The following is a 23,007-nucleotide window of genomic DNA, read 5'->3' on the forward strand; positions in this document are numbered from 1 at the left end:
ACTGTAAAGTATCTTTTGTCTAGGCTATAGCTGACCCAGAGATTTGATTTTTGGTCAGAAGTTACATTGGATACATGCGGCTGTGGATTGGAAGGACACTGTGTTTATCCAGGCTTCCAAGTCTAAAGTAGAAATTTACGGTAGTGGTTGTTTTGACATACTGGTTGATGATGGAGTATTCGAAGGACAAAGCCGAGACCCTTAAACAGTCTTTTTATTTTTTTTTTCTGCTGGAGTCTAACTTATTATTTCTTTTTCTAAAGCACATACTGGAGCTATGAAAAAGCTGTTAGTAAGACTGTTTAAAATCTCAGAATAAACTGGAAACAATAATTGGCTCTTCTGGCTAATAAAAATAATTTGGAAATTTATTTTCTTGCAGTTTGTGTGAAATATATTTTTTTGTTTTGTCAGGGCTTTAAAAATCCATATACCTAGCTTTTCCAAGCAAGCTGGCATGATGTTGTTTCTAAATGATCAATTTCTGCACAATTTAAGCTTTTATTTTTATTAAAAAGTTTCTGATCCTTATGGTTGCAAAGGTAAGCTTCCAACATGAATCAACACAGTGGTCTGTACCTGAGGGTGCCACCAGACAGGTCAGTGCTTCTCTTGCAATTCATTGCTTTGCCAAGCAGCACCAGAGTGAAGTTGTCAAAACTATGGTCCAGTTTACTTTTGCTATTCAGAACCCTGTGAACTGCAGTGTGAAATTGATAAGAAGCAGTTTTGTTAAACTTTGCTATACAACACACAAATGCCAGGCCCCCTAGGCAATGCACAGGGAAGGAGAGGCTGGGCAAGGAGGAGTCTGGTAAAGTTCCACGTTCTCTTTGCAACCAATAGGAAGCATCCACCAGTTATTTAAGCCACCAAATTCCTTGAGACAGTCACTGGATGCCGTTTTTTTGTAAAACTCTTTCCTGTTGGTGCTTATCGAATAAGACATGATGCCGCTGATCTTCAGCGCACCTGAGCATAAGAGACAAATCATGGCCCTGATCCTGGGAGCAGTTAAGCATGCACTTAAACACCATGAGTACTGTCATTGGTTTCATAGCATCTCCGGGTTGGAAGGGACCTCAGGAGGTCATCTAGTCCAACCCCCTGCTCAAAGCAGGACCAATCCCCAATGTTTGCCCCCGATCCCTAAATGGCTTCAAGGATTGAATTCACAACCCTGGGTTTAGCAGGCCAATGCTCAAACCACTGAGCTATCCCTCCCCCACAATGGGACTACAGGTAGTAAGATTAAGCATGTGCATCAGTGTTTGTATGATCAGGGCTTAAGTGTGACAGCACAGTGAATTAAGCTATCAAGAATAATCACAAGTATACTCTGCTCCAAGCTTCTGGACTATTCCACTCCCCATACCTGTTGCTTGTACTTCAGACTTACCAGCATTCTGAAACCTCCATATCGCATCATCTTAGGGCTTATCTTCACTGTTAAAAAAGCAGTGATGTTTACCTCAGAGTAAATAACCCATGTGAGCTCTCCTGAGGTAATGACACAGTGAAGACAAGGCACTTTAGTTTCACCATCAGGTAAATCTCAGATGGGGATCCAGAATCATAGAAATGTAGGGCTAGAAGGGACAGTTACTTCCAGTGCAATTCATATAACGCTCCCGTTCCCCATTTTGTAGTTGTATATTTGATATTTTTCCTTTCCTAAGTATAGAACTTTGTATTTGTCTTTATTGAATTTCATTTTGTTAATTTCAGACCAATTAGTAAAGATGGTTTTGAATTCTAATCTTGTCCTCCAAAATGTTTGCAACCCCTCCCAGCTTGGTGTCATCTGCAAATTTATAAGCATACTCTCCTCTCCATTATCTGTGATTGATTAATGAAAATTATTCATCCCCTGTGGGAATCCACTAGATATGTCTTCTCATTGTGACCGCAAACCATTGATAACTACTCTTTCAGTATGGTCTTTGAACAGGTTGTACACCCACCTATATAGTAATCTCATCTAGACCACATTTTCCTAGTTTGTTTGAGACTGTCATGTGGGACTGTGTTAAAAACCTTACATCTTGATTTTTAGTATCACATCTACTGCTTTCTCCCCCCCCCCATCCCTAGTAACTTTTGGCCAGTATAGGACTGCGCATGATAAGTTTACCTCATGGTAAAACTAAAATGCTTTGTCTTTACTATATTTTTATCTTGGAATAGCTCATGTGCATAAGTCAGCTGAGGTAAAAACCGCACCTTTTTAAACAGTGAAGTCAAACCCAGAGGTACACTTTCCATAGTAGTAGTACTCAGTGTGACGTTGCATCCCATAATGCTTCATGGAAATATGCTTATGAATGTAAATATGACAAAACTGGAATGTTTTCTTCTACATATGCCATGTAACATATCTCTGCAAAGGTTATGATCTACTGAATATATTCATCCTATTTGTATGCATGTATCATTTTTGTATTCGAAGTTATGAATATTGGCAATGTACTTGTTTGATTTTAAGTAGCCTTAGTAAGGCATTTGGGCAGCTTCTTTAGAAAGGAATTTGCAAATTAAGTGCCCAATCAAGAAACACTTAATGGACAATGGATCTTGGAAGGCTCCAGTCCACATAAGAAGTCTACCTGAGGATGTTCAAGGTAGCAAGTGAACAATGGCTTCTACTTGTAAGTTCTGAGTCATGCATGGACATGTGTGTGACTTGCCTGTGTGACTCTAAAACTCCATCTTGTAGCTGGGATTCTACATGGGGAGAAGGGAGGGGTGTCCACTCACAAGAGAGTCTATTTAAACCCCTGCGAGACCCTTCCATTTTGTCTTCAGCTGGCTCAAGAGAGTGTCTCTCCACCCCCAAAGGATACCTGAAAGAAACTGGAACAAAAAACAGTAACCATGGGGGTGTGAGTGATTGCTGGACCCAGATTAGAAGGAGGCTAGTCTGTAAAAGAGAGGCTTATTGGAACATCTCGGAGGGTGAGATTTTATCTGTATTCAGCTTCTTACTGTTTTAGGCATGGGCTTTCATGTTTTATTTTATTTTGCTTGGTAATTCACTTTGTTCTGTCTGTTATTGCTTGGAACCACTTAAATCCTACTTTTGTCTTTAATAAAATCACTTTTTACTTATCAATTAACCCAGAGAATGTATTAATACCTTGGGGGGAGGGGGCGTCAAACAGCTGTGCATATCTCTCTGTCAGTGTTATAGAGAGTGAACAATTTGAGTTTACCCTGTATAAGCTTTATGCAGGGTAAAACAGATTTATTTGGGGTTTGGACCCCGTTGGGAGTTGGGCATCTGAGTGTTGGAGACAGGAACACTTCTTAAGCTGTTTTCCATTAAGCCAGCAGCTTGTGGACATTGTTCAGACCAGGGTCTGTGTTTGTAGCTGGCAAGCGTGTCTGGCACAACCCAAGCTGGCAGGGAAAGCAGGGGCAGTAGTAGTCCTAGCTCATCAGTTGGCAGCCCCAAGGGGGTTTCTGTGATCCAACCCGTCACACTCAGTTAATAGTGAGAGGTTCTGAAACACCTCGAACAAGACACACATGGAAAAATATAAAGTGTATATTGATCTACTGTATGACAGTGCTATACTGACCAGCAGTTATATTGTCATCCTTGTTGTGGACATCACACAGCAGTGATCCATATTTATTTTTTTAATTTGAAGAAAAAACTAGGTTTTTTTCATGTTCTTTTCTTCTATACTGTATCATGCAGTAGTGTTGTATGCTGCATCCAGTGATGATTGATTTCTTGATCTTGTTGGTGCCTTCATGTCAATATTGTACAAAAAATACAATAAAATACTATTTTTCTCCATGTCCATCAAGGTTGGTGCAAGAAGTAATCCGCTTAGTTTCAGCAAGGGAGATCTAGGTTGGTGTAATGAGGTGTGTAAGCCTCACACTAGGACTGAAGGGGTTAAAGAACAATTTTGGGCCCAGCCACATCTGCAGCGCATGCTCCAGGTGGAAATGGAGCTTAAAAGGAAGCCAGACAGCTCAGAAAGGGGCTGACAAGGCAGAGAGAAGGACCTGTCCTGGGTGCTCCTGTGAAAGGATGCTGGAGCAGCTCCTCTGGGAAAAGAGGAACCTACCTGGTAGGCCCAGACAGACTAAAGATGCAGTCAGTACCTTTTTTTTTTTTCCCAGTTTTGCTACAGACTATAAAGCTTGGACTATAGCATGGGAGGTAGTAAGTGTCCCAGAGATGGCAATCATAAGGCACTCGTGGGTGCCTGGCCTTTGGTAACCCTCATGGGGTCTGGAGCTGTAGCCCGGTGGAGTGGGAGGGCCTAGGCTCCTCTACCAATTCCCTGCTTCATTTAAAAAAAATGACTCCCTAACCACTAGGTAATGCATCCATCAAGCTCCAGTCATCACAGTTGGATCTTAGGAAAAGCTTTATAACGAAAAGGATAGTTAAGCACTGGAACAGTACTTAAGAAGTGGAATCCCCATCATTAGAGGTTTTTAAGAACAGGTTAGACAAACACCAGTCACGGATGGCCTAGGTATACTTAACCCTGGCTCAGGCAGGGAGATGGACTCAATGACCTCTTGAGGTCCTTTCCAGCCCTGCATTTCTATGATTCTGTGATTATCTATCATTTGCAATAGGTTTATAAAAGCAAAAAAAAAGAGGAATCCAAATGGGATGTATTAGAAAGACCTGGATAACTCTAGTGCATGTAACAAAAGTTAGCCTTTATTTAGGTTTCGTACAGTTGGCCACCTTCTGCCCCCTCCCCATCACCACTCAGTGAAATGTATTGTAAGAGTTTTGTTGACAGTTACTTTCTTATTTTCAAAGGTCTGCTGGAAACACAGCCATTGCACGAGACAGATGAAGAAACAGTCACTGATATTGATTTCACAAGCATTATTTCTGAAGAAGAGAAAGAAGAGTTAAAGATTGAGCTAGCCAAGGTAATGCTTTTGATCCCCTGGATATTAACTTCCAAATTCCAGAGGTATAAATATTATTAGCAGGATAAAGTGCAGATGTCACAAGTACATTATGTTTCCTTTAATTCTAGACTAGTGCAAGATGATTCATTCTGTTGATTATTTTTGGAAAACTAATAATCTATTAGTAAAGATAAAGGCAGAGGTAAAATTAGTGGGTGTGCTATTTTAACAAATGAGCCATGTGTCATTAGTCTTAAATTTGCAGCACATATAATGAAAGACCCCTGAAAGAACCCATATTCTTTCAAGACCATGGATTTGTGGCATGATGTTTTGTCAAGTGCCTCCTGAGAGCCCCTCATGGCTTGGAATTGGCTCTGTGGCTCCCTGCCTCGGATTCCCCTCTTCCAGGCTCCCCGATACACCACAACTCATGCACAAAAGGCTTTCATAAGTCCAGTAACAATCACTCTTATTGAAGTATGGTGTGTTTTAAAACAAAGTTCCAAAACAAACATCAAAGGTCTTCCATCCTCCTACCCATTAAAGCTGGGCCCAACTCCTCCTCCCTGAGGTATTGGCTTGTTCTCTGTTCACAGGAGAAGACCTAAGGCCTGGCCTGGCTTGCCTTCTTTGCCACTCCCCAAATGGAAGAGACAACTTTCAGCTGGGTCTTTCTACCCAGCCATGACTCCCTTCCTGAGGGACCACTGCAAGAGAGTCTCTTTTCCTGCTGGTCCACTCTGCAGTGCCTCACTTTAGCTGTTCACAAGCTTCTGTTTTTCTAACCCTCAGAAACCCTGGTTTAGTCACATGACTGCCTGTCAAGTGACTTGACTCATTCATTCTTTCCACCTGGGGAGGCAAATCAGCTGTGTCACAGGTGGGCTGAGATCTCTCTCTCTAGAAGGGCCAGCCAGCCTATGACACACTTACTGAAAAGAACTGATTACATGATTCTTAGAGAAAACGCCACTGATAGTGGTTGCAACATCATAACACAACTTCTTACAGTACTGCGAAGAGAATTTACAAAAAAATAAATCCCAGATGGCTGAAGGAAGTTGCGGGAGCTTGAACTGGATGAAATTACATGGCACTATTGATTTAGTTTTGGTGAGATTAGGAAGAGAGTCAACATCAGGCTTAAATCCAGTCCGAGTGCAGTCTTCCCCCATGGTGTCTGCTGTATGATACAGAAGAAATAGATGAGGTTCAGGGGCAGCCAATTAGAAGCATAGAAAAACCTTCATATGGAGCCAGATTGAAAGAATTGGAATTGTTTACTTTAGAGAAGACAAATGAGGGATTGTGAGAAAAGTATTCACAGTAAGGAAGGGTAAAGAGAAGGTAGATTGCGAACTTCTATTCACTTTCTCATAATACTATAAGAAAGGGGCAATCAGTGAAACCAGAAGGTGGGAAATTCAAAACCACTAAAAGTTCCAATTCTAAGGATTTTAATAAGCCAAACGTTTGGGAAGGGACAAAAACCTTCAAGCTTCAGTGCATGAGTAGACACTAACAGTTGGCAGGGTCATAGGAAAGTTTTTCTGTCATTGAACCATCTTCTGGAGCATCTGGTACTGACAACAATGGGAGGCTGATACAGGACTAGATGATGTAATTCAAAGGACAATTATTAGCAGAGACTAGACTTTCTCCACTATGCAGTAAAAATATTTAAATTGCAGTTAATAGTCATAAGAACAGCCATACAGGGTCAGCCCGGTGGTCCATCTAACCCAGTATCCTGTCTTCTGACCGTAGCCAATGCCAGGTGCTTCAGAGGGAATGAACAGAACAGGGCAATTCTCAAATGATCCATTCCCTGCCATCCTGCCCCAGCTTTCTGGCAATTGGTGGTTTAGAGACACCCTGAGCATGGGGTTCCATTCCTAACCATCTTGGCTAATAGCCATTGATTGTCCTATCCTCCATGACCTTATTTGATTTTTGAACTTAGCCACTGAGAATTTTGTTTGTTTTTTCATTCTGTACTCTGACTTGTGATTTCCTGGAGGAGTAAAAGCCAACTGTTTGTTTCTGCCCAGTTGGGCTTTTAAGGCTGTGGGAAGATCTAATGTCTCAAAAATGTTAGGTACATCTTGCTTCTATAGTGCATTTGTACACCTGTAAATAATAGGAAGGAAGCTTACGTATGACTATTAATTATATTTATATATCCGGCTCAGGACATGCAGATGGGGTAGGAGTTATTTCATGTTTAAAGAAAATGTGTGTAAGCTTGCATATTGTAGCTCTTGGATTCATTGATTTGCATGCTTTCCTGGCCAAACAGACTGAAAGAGAGAGAAGGAGGAAAATAAAGAAAACTCCTTATAGTTATCTGAGAATGATGAGTTCCCCAAGAGTCTCATCCTATGAGGTCCTGAGCACCCTTCACTCATTGATGTCAGCAGGAATTGAGGGCACTTGGAACCCACCACACGGGATGAGACCCTTAATTCAAGTATACAAAGACAAACTGAAAGTTGTTCTGTTGTCACTAGAATTACAGTATCTAGGTCGCTGGGCTCATAAGACTGTTTTAAATTGCTCATGGCATTCCAGTGGCATGTAATTATGTTCAAAGGGAAAATGCTTGAGCATTGCATTTAGAAAAAGTCTGGAGAATTTGGGGGAGGTTCTAAGACTAAAATTAAGATCAAGTTTCCTGGAAGAGATTTTTTTTCTAGGGGCTTGTCTATGCTGGCACTTCAGAGCGCTGCAAGTTTCAGAGCTGTCAAGGGCGAGTGTAGATAGTGCACCAGCACTGGGAACCATGCCCCTCATCGAGGTGGGTTCTTTTTTTTTTTTTTTTAAGAGCGCTGGGAGAGCTCTCTAAAACAGTGCCACAACAGCGCTTTAACGTTGCCAATGAAGACGTGCCCTAAGGCACACAAGCTTTTAGACTCCCAACTCCCATTGAAAGTAACTTCAGTTACTTACAATGGGAGTTGGATGCAGCTGCCATTTCTGCCTTTGCCAGTCTCCCCTCTCTGCTTTAGCTTCACGTTCCTGTAGAGCTCTCTTCCACCTTACCTCCACCCTCCTCTCCACCAGTAATGCTAATCTTGACACACAAGCCCAACGGTACACGTCTTTCACAGTTATCTCTGTGCTTTATGCCACATTCTCCTTGTACATGAGGGGTTCTCCCTGTGTCCGTCAGTAAGGACACCTAGCCTCTTCTTCAAATCCTTCCTCAGGGCCCACTTCTTTCTTGAAGCCTACAAGAGATCAGTTAATAGAATGGGTGTCTTTCAGGTATGCTTGATGTGTATTTATTTAAAAAAACAAAATAAGATATGTAATGTGTGTATGCATATATCCGATTATATAAAATGTGTTGTCTTTTTTCTTTTTTTTTTTTTAATTCCCCCTTGCCTTGTATGTTGCTGGTCTTGGGGATGGATCACACACACCCACTACTTGGTGTGCTTTTCATCATACTTACCACGTTGCTTGTGTAGCGCCCCCTCTCCACCCGGTTACCTTCTTTAATGCCAATCTGCGTACAGGTTTTGATGGACAGGTCTGGGTTCTTCTGGATCCTGCCACCCACTCAGCAGGGTGTATCTTCTTTATTTTTTCCTATGAATTTATTTGGTGGTGCCTCCACCCCCCTCGTTCCTTCCTGGCAGGGTCACCAGGGCAGCTTGGGAGGAAAATTCTAACCACAGGGTAATCCCCACTTACTTGCCAGATAGTTGGAGACTTCCAAGAAAGAACACAAACACATACAATATATTCAACACAATAATTATATTAAACAGGAGACACACACAACCGGGTAAAACACTATATTTAGTTCATCGGTGCCCACGCTGTTAATACCTGTGACTTTCCCCAGTCACGTGACTTGATGTAGCAAATGTAAGATTAGTGTCCCGTTGGTATGCGTACTTTGTTGGAGCCCTTGATGACTTATGACCACAAAATTCTTCTCTGCAGTGGTTTAGCAGTGTGGCTGACTGGGTTCAGTAAAGCCCAAAGCACTCACAAGTGGGAGAAGGTGGTAAATCCTTCCACAGGTTTAATATGCAGCAGGTTATAAAATCACAAAACCCTTACTCCCTGGCTTGGGGACACAGTTCAGGGAGTTGGGGGGGGTCCCCAAAACAAATTCCCTGACTAAAAGGTGGTGCACTCTCAAACTCCATGAATGATCCTCAGGTTCAGAGGTGACTCTGGACTCCTCAGTCACAGCAGAGGGGCTGATCTCTGCTGGCAGGGATTCTCTTCAGGCAGGAATCAGGTTACTTTGGTCCCAGGATTTCCCCTCACCACAAAGGGGTGCAGGGCTCAAGGTGCAGATTACACAACTGTACTAAAATCCAAATTGTAATCTACTAGCCCAGCATACACGTACGTGTGTGTGTGTGTGTGTGTATGTGTATATATATATATATATATACACATACATACACAGAGAGAGAGAGCAGGCAGCAGCCCTGAACTAGCTGCCAGAGCAGAGCTGACTATGTGGTGACTGGTCTCACCTAGGGAGCTGGAGGGCAAAATCAGCCTGGCCGGGGAAGTTTCCCAGCAAAACTCTATGAACTAGGAATCATCAGGATAGAAGAACCAAAGCCCAGCTGAGGAAATCTTGCTTTCAGGTCCCTAGAGGCCAGTTCTCAGGGGGAACCCTGCATGCAGGCCTGGGACTTATCAGCTCCCCACACAGCAAGTCCTGCACTTGCCCCGGCTGGCTCCAGACTGACTCGAAAATGGCTTCTCCCCTTTCCTGAACTCCCTGGGAGGGGCATCTCACGCCCTATTGGTTGCCAGGCAGACTCTGAGTTTGCCTTGGCTCCCCCTCCCTACCAGGGACAGTGTGCCTCTCCCTGAGCTGCCAGCAGACACAGCCCCAGGAATTTGGGTAATCTCTTTGTGGGTTACACTTGTATGTTGTATTTCTCCTTTTGTCTGTTTTAGATGGTAAGGTTTCCAGGGCATGGAGTGTCTCTTACTTTGCATTTGTGCATTGGCTAGCACAGTGGGGCCCTGATCCTAACTGAGGCCTTCAGGCATTTCTATAGTGCACATAAAAATGATTTTCAGATTGTTACAGGAATATACAGTGAAAATGTACCACAGGGCCACTTCACATCCCAAAATTATAGCAGACCTGCCCTAAAATTTCACATGGGATCAGGAGTTTCTGTCAGAACGTGGTTTTTGAAGGAAGTTCAGTTATGTACGTCACAAGGAGTCTGAGTTTCAGAAAAAATGTGGACACTTAGGGCCTCTTTCTGCAAAAAAGTATGCACATGTGTAATCTTACTTGCATGAGTGCTCCTACTGAAGTCAGTAGGAAAGCTAATAGACTATTCAGGGGTAACATAATTTTGGTGGTCATCAGCTTCCTCTGATGGTTATGTGAGTCTCCTAAGTAACAACAGGGGAGAGAAAAAATAAGATAAATGTGATTCTATAACCCACAAAAATGATCAGGGGGACTTTGTCTCCTCTCTCTCTGTGGTCCTGACCTAGCACACACTTCTGCACATGCTTAATTAGAAATCCCTAAGCCTTTCAGCAAGTTACTTACAAGTCCCCAGTCATGGTGGTGGTATCTGAGCAACTATCTGAAACTGTTTAACTTTTTTTTTAAACTGTTGAGATTTCAAGTCGATGGTTTCCTTTAAGAATGGATGTTTTAAAAAACATTCTGCTTTCCTCTAATAGAGTGCATAATGTTGTCCGTGTTTCAACAGAATGCAAAGGGTTAGTGCTTACATAGAGCCTTGAAGACTTAGTTATCTCTCTAACGGAACAAATGGAAAGTAATTTTAATCAAAAAGACTTTGAATGTTCCCACAGACAGGTATGTAATGATCAATTGGTGTTAGTCCGTATGGTAAGCATTAATGTTTAAGTATCTGTAAGTAATATAAGATACTGGTTTTGGCTTAACCTTAAACTGTTTAATAGTGTTAGTGGGGTGAACTGATGCACCCGGAGTTTTGATTTTGGGTGGCAAGTAATTGAATTCTAACATTCAACATCCAATCAATACATACATAATCCAATTAGTTTTAAACCAGAATGGTTTATTTTCTTCTTTCTAGAAACACTTGCTCAGTTACTCCTTCACAGAACCTGGTTTCTTCCCTAGTGGTGCTGATTCTTTGCGATGTTTCATTTTGCTGTTTCTGCAATGGCAAGAGGAAGGAATTCTTAAATTAGTTATTTACGATCCAGTGCCCACTAAATTTACTGGAAAAATGAAAAGTTATTCTGGATCATGCAGATTATAACACTTCGTTGCATCTATGGGTGAAATCCTGCCTGTTGAAGTCAGCAGGAGATTTTGCATTGACTTCAATAGGGTAGGATTTCACCCCATGTGCCTAGAATTTCTGATTAATTCCCAAGCTTCTTGAATAACTTAGATCCCATGTAATGGCAAATGAGAAACTGAGAGGGTGGGGATTAAAGAGTGAGATTTTTTTAAAAGACCAGTGAACCTTTGGTCTATTTTCAGAGTAAGAGAATGCATTAGTGTGCAAGATAAAAACAGCTCTGGGATCAGTAGTATGAAACCAGACTTGGAAGTCACTGCTTTATTCACTAGTGCTTGCCTCATTCTTTGCAGTTTAGAGGGTTAAATCGTACAATGTCCAATAGGATCAAGGGGATTCCAGAACACTTAGATAGGGTTCCCAGATGTCCGGTTTTCAACCAGAAAGTCAGGTTGAAAAGGGAACCTGGCAGAATCTGGTCTGATATACTAACCGGACACTAAAAGTCCAGTTACTGCAGGGCTGTGGGGCAGGGGAGTGGCAGCCTGTTGCCCACCCTGAAGTGGTGGCTCCTGTGGCATACATGCACAAGCTCAGGCCGCAAGCAGCTCCTTTGAGGAGTGTGGGGGTCCATGGTGAGCAGGGTGAGGGACTCCCAGTGTGTTACCGTGGTTCTAAACATCCAAAGCTCTTGGTAACGATTACTCTTGGTAAGGCAGTGGCAGGAAATAAATCAGTGGAGACAGGCCGTCTGATAGGTGGTTGGCATGAACAGTCCACCACAAGAGTGCTTTCACTTAAAGCTCCACTTTATTTAGTCTCAAGCGCTTAGACACGTCCGCAACAGGTTAGTAAAATGCCCCCAAAATCAATAATTACCAAAGTCTGGAGCAGTCTTCGAGTGGTACAACAACAGCTGTCCAATTGGCCTGTCACTCAGTTGCCACTCAGGACCCTACGATATGTCCACGAAGTGTTTCTGAAGAGTCCAACTACCCCATACTTTCTCTCCTTATTTATTCGAGGTTGTGTAACAATAACCTGTCAATCAAAAAAAGAACTTGTTAAGCAAGCAATTTCAAAGGTTAAGCAAGAAGCTTTTCTTAAACCATCAATTAGATGTGGTGTGTGTTTTGGTTTTGTTAGAGCCCGCATGGTTTGAGGGCCCTCACAAACACATCCCACAGGGCAGATATGGATAAGCTTCCTGTTTTTCTAAAACACATACCTCAGCAATTTCAGATCTTATCAGGAAGGACAGAGGGTCAAATGGCCCCTGCCCCCAGCTGCTTGCTTAGTTATGCTAAGGCCGTTGCAGTGGCTTACTGATTTAGCTGCTTTTGGCAATAAGTATGATAATGCATATCCCAGTTATTGGTAGTGGTCCTGCATGTAGCTCATCCACCAAGATCTTCCCGTAAAAGCAGGCATGGAATGTTCCCCAGGAGGGAAGGAACGTGAGCTGTCCCACCAGCTGGTTCTTCCCCCAGCCACTCTCTCAGGCAGCTCCAGGGCAGAGAGGGCTCGAGCGGGTGGGGAAGGGGGCTGCTGGGCAGACAGCGCCGAGGGAAGCGGGGGCTGCTGGGCAGACAGCGCCGAGGGAAGCGGGGGCTGCTGGGCAGACAGCGCCGAGGGAAGCGGGGGCTGCTGGGCAGACAGCGCCGAGGGAAGCGGGGGCTGCTGGGCAGACAGCGCCGAGGGAAGCGGGGGCTGCTGGGCGAGAGGGCCGTGCCCTAGCTCACCAGTGGGGCTGCCTGGCTACTCCTGTGCAGCCGCAGCACTCTTCTGACCTGCACTGCCAGGTGCCAACTCCAGCTCCAGCATGCCAAGTCCCTTGGGGCTGTTCAGGCTGGAGTTGAGGGGAGAAAGCAGTGAGGGAGGCAGGAGAGGAGTGAGCAGAGCCTTGGGGAAGAAGTGGAGCAGGGGCAGGGCCTTGAGGGAAGGGATAGGTTGGGGGTCTAATTTTCAGACATTAGAAAGTTGGCCATCCTACACATAGATATCTATAAATAGGATACACAGGAAAAAACAAAACCGTTTTAATGGAAATTCTAATTGTGTTGTCAAGAATAACTATATTTGTCCTTCACCTTCACCACGACTGCAACTTAATTATTACATGGGGCTGCTTGTTCTGTGGGGTAGAGATTTTAAGCCCTATGCGGACTAATGGCATAGAAGATTGAATAAATGGTGAACTGTTTCTAGTTGTCCTCTCCTTAGCCAAATGTCCTATTCGTATGCTAGGTAACCCCATTATTTTGTATAAAATGAAGTCTGAAAAATTGTGTTTGAAAAGATGTCTGCCAGAGTACGAACAGTAGCACCATAGATTGCTTTGGACTGAACATATTCTTTAGAACTTACTCATGCACAAGTTGGTTAGTTCAAGGTCAGTTCTTAGTTTCCTTTTTTCTCCCCTTAACTAAAATGTTACTAAAGATTAGATGGCAGATTACAGGGCAGTGTCTGTCTGCTTGTTTTGTGTCTATGCAAGGAGTCCCACTGACTTTTCCCCCACAAGTAAAACTTAGTCTGTAGTTATCAAGTCCAAAAACTTTTCAGAAATAGAAGACTAAAGGCATAGGCCTTGATTCTCTGTTCCTCCACTCCCAAGCTGGGTGTGGACAAGCAAAGTGATTTTAAGACACCTTTTTGCCTTTGGTATTCTCAGGTCTTCAGGGCTGCTGCTCTAGCTTTTATGCTTGGATTGCCCATGGATCCCTATAGCCAATGGGATAGCCAGAGTAGAGAGGGCTCTTCAACCACTCCCTTTCTCCCGGCGAGTCCATATACCAGGGGATGTGAGGGAGATGGTATAGCTCTGCTCCGCCTCCTTTTATTATAAAGCAGGAATTTCTTCTTTGCCAGGAAAATTCCTGGTGAGCCCTTCAACTCTCTCTAGTCAGCCCCTTTGGCTGCTGGAGTGACATTAAGGGGCTGCCGTGAAGCGGAGAACCAGGCCGATAATGTGTAGCCTGGTCTTCAGCACTATGTTTTTCTAGGCTCTATAGCTGGTACCTTAAATGTAGTGAAGTGTTTTTCTCTAGAAATGTCTCCTTCCCCTTTATCTTGGGATGGGTTGATAAATTACAGGCCAGATTGTTACTAGCCCTGAGGACGTGGCTAGGCTGGGCAAGGAGGTTTATGGCAATGCACACCAAACCCCTTAGGCAAGGGCCAGTTTCAATAGCAGTCCCTGTATCCACGCTATAAGAGTCTCTGTTGTACTCTGACTCATACTTGGCCACCCTTGGTAACATCTTATACTTTAAAAATATATATTTTTATTATTTCAACCATATAAAACAGCAACAGAGATTAAAAGTCTCCCACAGAAAAAGCATAATGGCTTTTGAAAAACAATGTTCTTTATTTAAAACCTATTAAGCTGGGGAGCGGTATGTGTATTTTATATGCTCCGAGACAGGAGGGCTGTGATACTTTTTAAGCGGCAGCTGTAAATAGGAAATGCAAAGCTCACGCATTCAAAGGAAGGTGGCTGTGTTACATGGTCTTCCCCTGCTCCTACCCATTCCCATTTTCTGTGTGAATCAAGTGCTTGTGTCATGTAAAGACTGGTGATGCCCCCAAGCAGATTTTGCTGCACAGTTGCTTCCCAATGGTGAGAGAACTCTCCCCTTTACTAGGTGTATGTGAGGAGTGTGGGGCCATACATTTAAGGAGATGTGCATTTTGACCAGAATTGTAATAATGGATGTGGTAGTCCGGGTAGCTTCCCAGGGACCAGCAAAATTGCTTTAATCCCCTTTCCCCCACATATGCCTCACTGTCAAATACAGATTCATGTGAACCTCAGTCGAGATTTTTAACTCTGACCATGTGATACTTATTTATCTTTCCATGACTAGCTAACTTTTTTTTTATTCTATTCAGCTAGAGGATGAAATTTCAACTTTACGGCAAGTGTTAGCAGCCAAAGAAAAGCACCTGGCAGAAATAAAACAAAAGCTTGGTATCAACCTGATGAATGAGCTGAAACAGAACTTTAGCAAAAGCTGGCACGACATGCAGACAACTTCTGCGTGAGTACAAAACCTGTACAAATTCATTCTTCTCCACTAAGTAGCATATTATTGTACTTTGTATTTTGGGGCCTCGTACAGTGCTATCTGCTGAAAAATGTGGCCAAACTTGAGCAAGCTGCAGGAATTGACATGGCAGGTTCTTCAAAGCACTTAAGTGGTTCAAAAAAATCCTATGATGACGATGACAAAAATCCTACAGTACCCCACCAAATGCTGCCCATATCACACGAACCCCAGATTAGTGGGAGAATATTTTTGATCTGATGGCATTATATTTGTTTTCCTACTTAGCTTTTTTCTGTGTATCAAAACAGCAGCAGCAACAAGAAACATACTTCTGCTTGAATTAAAAAAATTACTTCCAGTGCTCACAGAACTATTATGTATGACTCCATATGGGCATTTTCTACAGTTTTTCATAGTTTACTTCAGTAACTGAAATCGGGCAATAGTCATAGGAGAAACAGTGCTGTGTCTAGTGGTTAGAACAGAGGGACTTAACTTCATGATTTCTGACTTTATTTAGAGCTTTGCTATTGGCTTGAAGTTTGAGCTTAGTTAAATCACTTTGTGTGTCGGCTTTTGTTTACCTGTGTGTAATATAGATATCAAGAATACTTACCTAGTTTCCAAGAATGTGGAGAAGCTCAATTTAGGTGAGATCCATGAATTAAAGGTACTGTAGAAATGCAGGGTATTGGTATACCACTTGCAATGTATAAATGATGGTAATTTAAATTCAAGTGTTAACAAACCAGCTCAGTAAAAGTCTGTCTGTAAATCTTTTAAAAAGCAAACCAATGATACTGTAGAACCCTCATGGTCTAGCTCGTTGTTGTCTGCCAAAAGGGTGTGTTTGAAAAAAGGGGTTGCTTGTTTTTAGGGTGGGGATTTTTTTTGTTTGTGCTGCCGGGTAAAACTAACGTAGGCCTTGCATGGGGAAAGGAGTTACTGATGCATGTAAAGAAAACAGTGATAAGACCTACCCTGAGTCCGCCACAAAATGTAGAGACCTAGGGCAGGAGCAGCACTCTGACTGAATAACTTTTTATGTAGAGGTAAAAGCTGACTGGGAGAAATGGAATTTCAACAAAACAAGAGACAGACAAAACAACAAGCTCTAAAACTGGGAGAAGGCCTACAGTCGTTATTGAGGTGCAGGTCTCAGCTCCATAGTTAAGGTTGAGTTTTTCACTTTGAGTGGGAATTCAACATCAATATTTATGAACACATTGTATCTTCCCTAAAATTACAGCACTTGAGTACTGAATGAATAATAAATAAAAAGGAAAATCTAGTGTAGATGTCCCCAAACCGTTGGGTGCGCCCTGGTAGGGGGGCACAGAGGAACGATCCGGGGGTCATGGCCAGGGCCTGGGCCAGCTCTCACGGGGAGTGGGACAGGAACACCACCCAGCTCCGCTGCTGGCTCCTGCCCCGGCTGCCAGCCCCTTCTCCCAGGGCCCTGGCCAAATCTCTGATCTCAGCCCTGTCCCGAGCTCCAGCTGGGGCCCCAGCCTTTACCCCCTCTGCACCCCCCATTCCTGGACCCGGCTCTGGGAGTGGGGGGGGGGGGCGGAGACAGGGCTAAAGGGGGGGGTAGGAGGTAAAAAGTTTGGGGACCACTGATCTAGTGTAACTGTGGAAGTTCTCTGTCAAAGCTGTTTTGTGATAGAAAATTGTTGTTTTGGCAAAATTATTTTTTAAAAAAGCAAAAACAAAAATTGTGTTTTCCATGTAAAGGTTTGGCTTTGTGTGCGTTTTTAATAAATGCAAACACTCCAAAACATGGAAGATGTAGTTCAGCCAGGCCTAATGAAAGAATGGGGACATGAGGCACCAGAACTAAAACTTCAGTGAGGCAGCCTGGCAAAATTTCTAAATCAAACTTGTCAGTTTTAAGCTTCTATAGACGGGGCACATAAGCAGGATGATTTGCATGAGACCTGATCATCAGGACAGTCATTACAATTAAAAATTAAGAGCGGTAAGGAAGAGTTTCCAAAGCACAAAGGGCAGTTTAGGCACCTATCTCCCACTGAAAGTTAACTGGAGATGGGTAATAAATTCCCATTTGTGCCTCCCCGTAAAGCATCCAGATCTGCAAAGTGCTAAACAGCCTGGACTTCTGTTGGTTTCAGTGGGAATTCACATTGAAGGATCTCTCCCGGCAAAAATTTGGTGGTAGAAGATGACCGTAGGTTGAATAAATATTCTAATAACAATTAGGATGACCAGATGTCCCGATTTTTGGGTGTTTTTCTTATATAGGCTCTTATTACCTCCCACCCCCACTCTTATCCCGATTTTTCACACTTGCTGTCTGGTCCAGGGCTGCCCAGAGGATTCAGGGGGCCTTTAATTAAGTGCCTTTTTAATTTTTACTCACCCAGCAGCACTCCAGGTCTTCGGCGGCATTTCGGCGGTGGGTCCTTCACTTGCTCCGGGTCTGTTTGGCGGCTCTGAAGGACCTGCCGCCGAAGACCTGGAGCACCGCCGGGTGAGTAAAAGTGCCGCAGCGGGTGGCGCCTTTTTTGTGATCGCTTCCCCTGTTCGCTCAACCTGGCTACGCCATTGGCCCTTCCATAAAAAAAGTTGGAAAACTATATACTCGTGGGGGCCCCTGTGGAGCCCAGGGCCTGGGGCAAATTACCCCACTTGCTCTCCCCCCCCCCACCCCGGGCAGCCCTGGTCTGGTCACCCTAATAACATTATTAATTCAGTGTGGTAGCATGGAGTCAGTGCCTCACCCACAAAGTTTCCTTGTTTATATTTGCCTTCATCCTTATTAAATCAGGAGCCAATTAAAGAACCAAGGCCAAAATATTTGGGTGCCCAAATTTAGGCTTGTAAATCCATACTTAGATATCTTAATTAAAATACCCTGATGTTCAAGCCGAGATTAATGGGATTTGTAGACGCTCAGCATTTCCAGAAATAAGGCTCCTTTTTTAATGTTGGGAGATTTTCAAAAGCGTGAAGAAAAATGCACCCAACCCATCATTGATTTTTAGGAAAGAGCCTAAATGGGCTCCTAGAAATGGGGGGTACCCAAAAATTAGTGGTAACTTGAGCACCTAACTGCTATTTGTGCCTTTTGAAAATCTGCTTGCTGCCTAACTGTAGATATAGGCCCTAACTGTAGGCATCTAGATTTGAAAACATTTTAGATCTTCACCAGCTTCGTTGAAGTGTTACTGATAGTGCCAGAAATGTCACCTTCAAAGGATTCTGTCCAGCAGAAAATGTCCATGGCTTTTCTTCCATACTGTGGAAGACCATAAATATGGGCTACATGGACTAATGTTTCCTATGGATTCAAGCTGCCTGCAAGGTCGCCACATAGCTCTGGGACAGTAGCACACACAGAGCTAAATTCTGCCCTCTGTGCACACAGGCAACTCCCATTAATTCCAGCGGGATGCTATATTTACAACAATAGCTCTGGCATTTTGCAGCGAAGTAGCTTTCAAAAGGAAAACCCGGAAGGCTATTCAAATCTTTCAGCCGTGAATGCAAAATACCTTCTGTTTGAACTAACTTATTTACTTTTTCCCTTTCTGGGCACCACACTTCAGGAAAGGTGGACAAATTGGAGAAAGCCCAGAGGAGAGCAACAAAAATGAATTCAAGGTCTAGATCTATGAGGAAAGATTGAAAAACTTGGGTTTATTTAGTTTGGAGAAGGAAGACTGAAGGGGGATATGAGAAGTCTTCAAGTATGTGTAAGGTTGGTACAAAGAGGAAGGTGGTGATAAAGGCTATGTTTTAGTCATGGGTATTTTTAGTAAAAGTCATGGATAGGTCACAGGCTGTAAACAAAAATTCATTGTCCATGACTTTTACTAAAAATACTCTCCCTGACTAAAACTTGGGCAGGGCGCCACAGGTGCTGGGCAATGTTCCCTCTAATTTTTAACAGGCTGTGTGTGCAAAAAATTTCTTCTGTGCTGCTGGTGAAGTGTGTAAAGAAACAAACAAACAAAAAAACCAAACAAATAAACAAAAGAAAAACCACACACACAAAAAAAAGCCGCCACCGAAGCTGGAGCGCGCATGGTGTTTCGCCATGTGCGTGGGGTTTAATATCAGTGTGCGCGCGCACAGCTTAGAGGGAACAGTGGTGCTGGGGGAGGTTGCCTGGGACCTCCACTGGTACTGGTGGCGGGGAGTGGCTGGGCCACACCACTGGTACTGGGGGAGGGAGAGTTGGCGGGGCTTCTTACCCAGCTCCGTGTCCCTGCAGCTCCGAGGCAGGGGCCAGGGCAGGGGCTCCACTGCTCCTGCCACAAGCGCTGGCTGCTGCAGCTTCATTGGCCCAGAACCACAGCCAATGGGAGCTGTAGGGGCGGGACCTGCGGGCGCGGGCAGCGTGTGGTGCGGACACCCTTCCGCTGCAGAGGTGCCATGCCAGGTGGGAGCCAGGGAGTCCCCCACCCTGAGGTAAGCACCCCCCCCACACTCCCCAACCCCCTGCCCCTAGCCCTGAGCCCCCTCCTACACACCCAAACTGCTGCTGCTGGCCCAGGGGCTGCCCAGCTGGGGCAGCCCCTGAGCTGGCACCAGCCACTACGGAGGTCACAGAAAGTCACGGAATCAGTGACCGCCGTGACCAACTACTTGCAGCTTTAGTGATTTGTTCTCCTTGGAGTCTGGTGGCACCTTAAAGACTAATAGATTTATTTGGGCATGTCATAAATATAAAGGGAAGGGTAACCTCCTTTCTGTATACAGAACTATAAAATCCCTCCTGGTCAGAGGCAAAACCCTTTCACCTGTAAAGGGTTAAGAAGCTAGGATAACCTCGCTGGCACCTGACCAAAATGACCAATGAGGAGACAAGTTGCTTTCAAAGCTGGAGGGGCGGGGGGAAACAAAGGGTCTGTGTGCGTCTGTGTGATGCTTTTGCTGGGACCAGAGCAGGAATGCAGGTCAGAACTCCTGTAAAGAGTTAGTAAGCAATCTAGTTAGATTTGCATTAGATTCTGTTTTGTTTAAATGGCTGATGAAATAAGTTGTGCTGAATGGGATGTATATTCCTGTTTTTATGTCTTTTTGTAACTTAAGGTTTTGTCTAGAGGGATTCTCTGTGTTTTGAATCTGACTACTCTTTAAGGTATTTCCCTTCCTGATTTTACAGAAGTTTCTTTTATTTTAATTTCTCTTTTAAGAACCTGATTGCTTTTTCATTGCCCTTAAGATCCAAGGGTTTGGGTCTGTGTTCACCTATGCAAATTGGTGAGGATTTTTATCAAGCCTTCCCCAGGAAAGAGGGTGTAGTGCTTGGGGGGATATTTTGAAGGGGGGGAGGGAGGGGGAGAAGTCTCCAAGTGGGCTCTTTCCCTGTTCTTTGTTTAACACGCTTGGTGGTGGCAGCATAAGGTCCAAGGACAAAAAGGTAAAAGTTTGTACCTTGGGGAAGTTTTAACCTAAGCTGGTAAGAATAAGCTTAGGGGGTCTTTCATGCCGGTCCCCACATCTGTACTCTAGAGTTCAGAGTTCCTTCCCCCACTCTGATGCATCTGAAGTGTTTTTTTACCCACGAAAGCTTACGCCCTAATAAATGTTAGTCTTTAAGGTGTCACCGGACCCTTGTTCTTTTCGGGGATACAGACTAACACGGCTACCCCCTGATACTTTGTTCTCCGTATCCACTGAGGACAAGACAAGAAACAATGGGCTTAAATTGCAGCAAGATTTAGGTTAGACATTAGGAAAAACTTCCTCACTGTAAACACTGGTTAAGCACTGAAACAAATCACCTAGGGAGGTTGTGAAATGTGTCACTGGAAGTTTTAAAACAACCGGTTAGACTGGGGTGGTCTGTCAGGGATGGTCTAGATCAGTGTTTCTCACTGTGGCTGCATGTGGATTTTTTGTGTGGCCACGACAGCCTCCAAAGCATAGGTGGATATTGGGCGAAGGGGCAAAGCAGTGCCCCTCCCTGCAGCACCTCGCTGTTGCTCCTTAATAGCTGTTACTAAGGACAGAAAGCTGCGCCACACAGGTGTTTCTGCTGGTACTACCAGCAGAGATTGGCGCCCTGCATTGGGCAGCTTCCTTGGGGGCTCTGGGCAGTGCTTCTGGAGACGTGGGGCTGGTGTGAGTGGTGCCAGAGGCAGCTCTTGTCTGTGAAGGTAGCTGTGGCCTTTGGTCACTTCGGTGCTCCTTTGGGCAGTTCCCCCGCTCCCATCTGGCCAGAGCACAGGGAACCTGGGATTCTGCAGGCAGCCAGTGAGTTCCCAACTCATCTTTCCTGGGGCTGTGTCTTGCTGACTGGCTGCAGAAGGCAGGGACAGACGGAAAGAGGTCAGCATTTCCCCCTCCTGGGGCCACACTCGCTGTTTATAGTTGCTGTTTAGAGTTGCAAGCAGTTGAGTGGCCTCCGCATGCTGCAGGGTTTGGCAGCTCCCGGGCAGAGTGAGGGGCTCCTGCTCCATTTCATGTGCTGAGCACAAGAATAGGAGCAAATTCCAGGTAGAACTGTTGTACAGACATCCCCATTTTACTAAAAAAGCAAAAGAAACAATAACAAAACAGACAATGTGCAAAGCACCTTATTGGTGTTTCTATGATGTTGAGGTCCAGTAAAGAATAGAGATGACTGTACATAGGGTTTTGGGGTTTTTTTTGCAGACTCCATAATAAAAAATAATGTAAATAAATTACAGTGATTTGGATGTGTTTATGTGCACAATTATTTTTCTCCTAAAGTTAAGTATTTTCGGAAAAATTGTCAGCAAGAGTTGGTGGCTGCACTCTGAGTCCATCAAAAATTTTGTTGTGAGAAACTCTGGTCTAGATAATCCTTAGTCCTGCCTCAGTGCAGGGGTCTGGACCAGATGGACCAGGAAGGTCCCTTCCAGTTTCTATGATTTCTGTCATGACTAGAATTATTTCAAATCTGTTCATAATCAATTTTCTTGTTCATTCTTTTCCTCTGTTGTTCTACAATGGGTTGATTTTAGCATAACCTACATGTCTGGGGAGGTGAGCTTTATTTTCACAGGCCTTTTTGCCTATATAAAACATCTGATGAAGTGAGCTGTAGCTCACGAAAGCTTATGCTCAAATAAATTTGTTAGTCTCTAAAGTGCCACAAGTACTCTTTTCTTCCTAAAGAATAGTTAATCAACTTCATTCATTTCATATTTGTGGTGGTGAGGAGGCATTCAGATAGAAAGATGATTTTCCTGAGCTCAGATTTGCAGTGAATAGAGATTGCCAGGAATTTGGTTAGCTTAGAGCAGTATGTGCGATTATTTTTTTGTTTAAGTATAAATAATTGCACTTTTTAATGAAGCAGGACAATGTTGGTGGGTTTTAAAGGCAAAGCTAACAATTTTGGATTAAGGTATAATTTTTTTTATTTACAATGTTCCACTGATAATTTTTAAAATTATTTTCCTAATTAGTATTTTGCTACCCAGGAAAGGGGCTTATGTAATCTGAATTCTTGCTTGGTTATAGGTATTTGCTTTGCATTTGGGTGGGTGAACTTCTTTTGCTTTCATGTTTTGAAATGAATTTTTTGCAGTTCCCAGTATACGATACTAAGCAATAAGAAACACACACTGATCATTTCCATATTGTAACATAAGTCATGCAATGAAACAGTCTGACCTGTACCCCATCGTGGCGGAGCGAGTGTAACATCTGAAGTAGGGGATTGCTCGTTGGAGCTATGCCATCAGCGATGAAGGCTTGTCCGAAATATCGCCTTGGGCATTATGCAAGGTGGATAGATCCAACATGAACCCTGAAAATGCACATGCTGCGAAGATGCAGGACAGAACTGCACCTAGCTACCC

The 23,007-nt window shown here is 43.8% G+C and overlaps 2 protein-coding genes across 8 annotated transcripts in view; one reads left to right on the forward strand and one right to left on the reverse strand.

Annotated features, from left to right (window-relative positions):
- Positions 1-23,007, forward strand: part of TPD52L1 (TPD52 like 1) — an 85,825-nt gene that overhangs the window by 21,351 nt on the left and 41,467 nt on the right. For 4 of the 7 annotated variants that reach the window (XM_073337210.2, XM_073337211.2, XM_073337213.2 and 1 more), the window contains exons 2-4: positions 4,799-4,914; positions 15,045-15,193; positions 15,802-15,852. In XM_073337210.2, the coding sequence (XP_073193311.2) occupies positions 4,799-4,914; positions 15,045-15,193; positions 15,802-15,852 (316 nt within the window). The remainder of the gene's footprint in view (positions 1-4,798; positions 4,915-15,044; positions 15,194-15,801; positions 15,853-23,007) is intronic. The other 3 variants (XM_073337212.2, XM_073337214.2, XM_073337215.2) reach the window with 1 other exon arrangement.
- HDDC2 (HD domain containing 2) overlaps positions 8,681-23,007 on the reverse strand; it is a 74,786-nt gene continuing 60,459 nt past the window's right edge. Inside the window, exons 7-8 of the mRNA XM_073337218.2 lie at positions 12,027-12,188; positions 8,681-11,057 (exon numbers count right to left, since the gene is read on the reverse strand). Of these exons, the coding sequence (XP_073193319.1) occupies positions 12,160-12,188 (29 nt within the window). The 3' untranslated portion in view covers positions 8,681-11,057; positions 12,027-12,159. The remainder of the gene's footprint in view (positions 11,058-12,026; positions 12,189-23,007) is intronic.

Source organism: Lepidochelys kempii, chromosome 3 (assembly GCF_965140285.1).
Source record: "Lepidochelys kempii isolate rLepKem1 chromosome 3, rLepKem1.hap1, whole genome shotgun sequence".
NCBI lineage: Eukaryota > Metazoa > Chordata > Testudines > Cheloniidae > Lepidochelys > Lepidochelys kempii.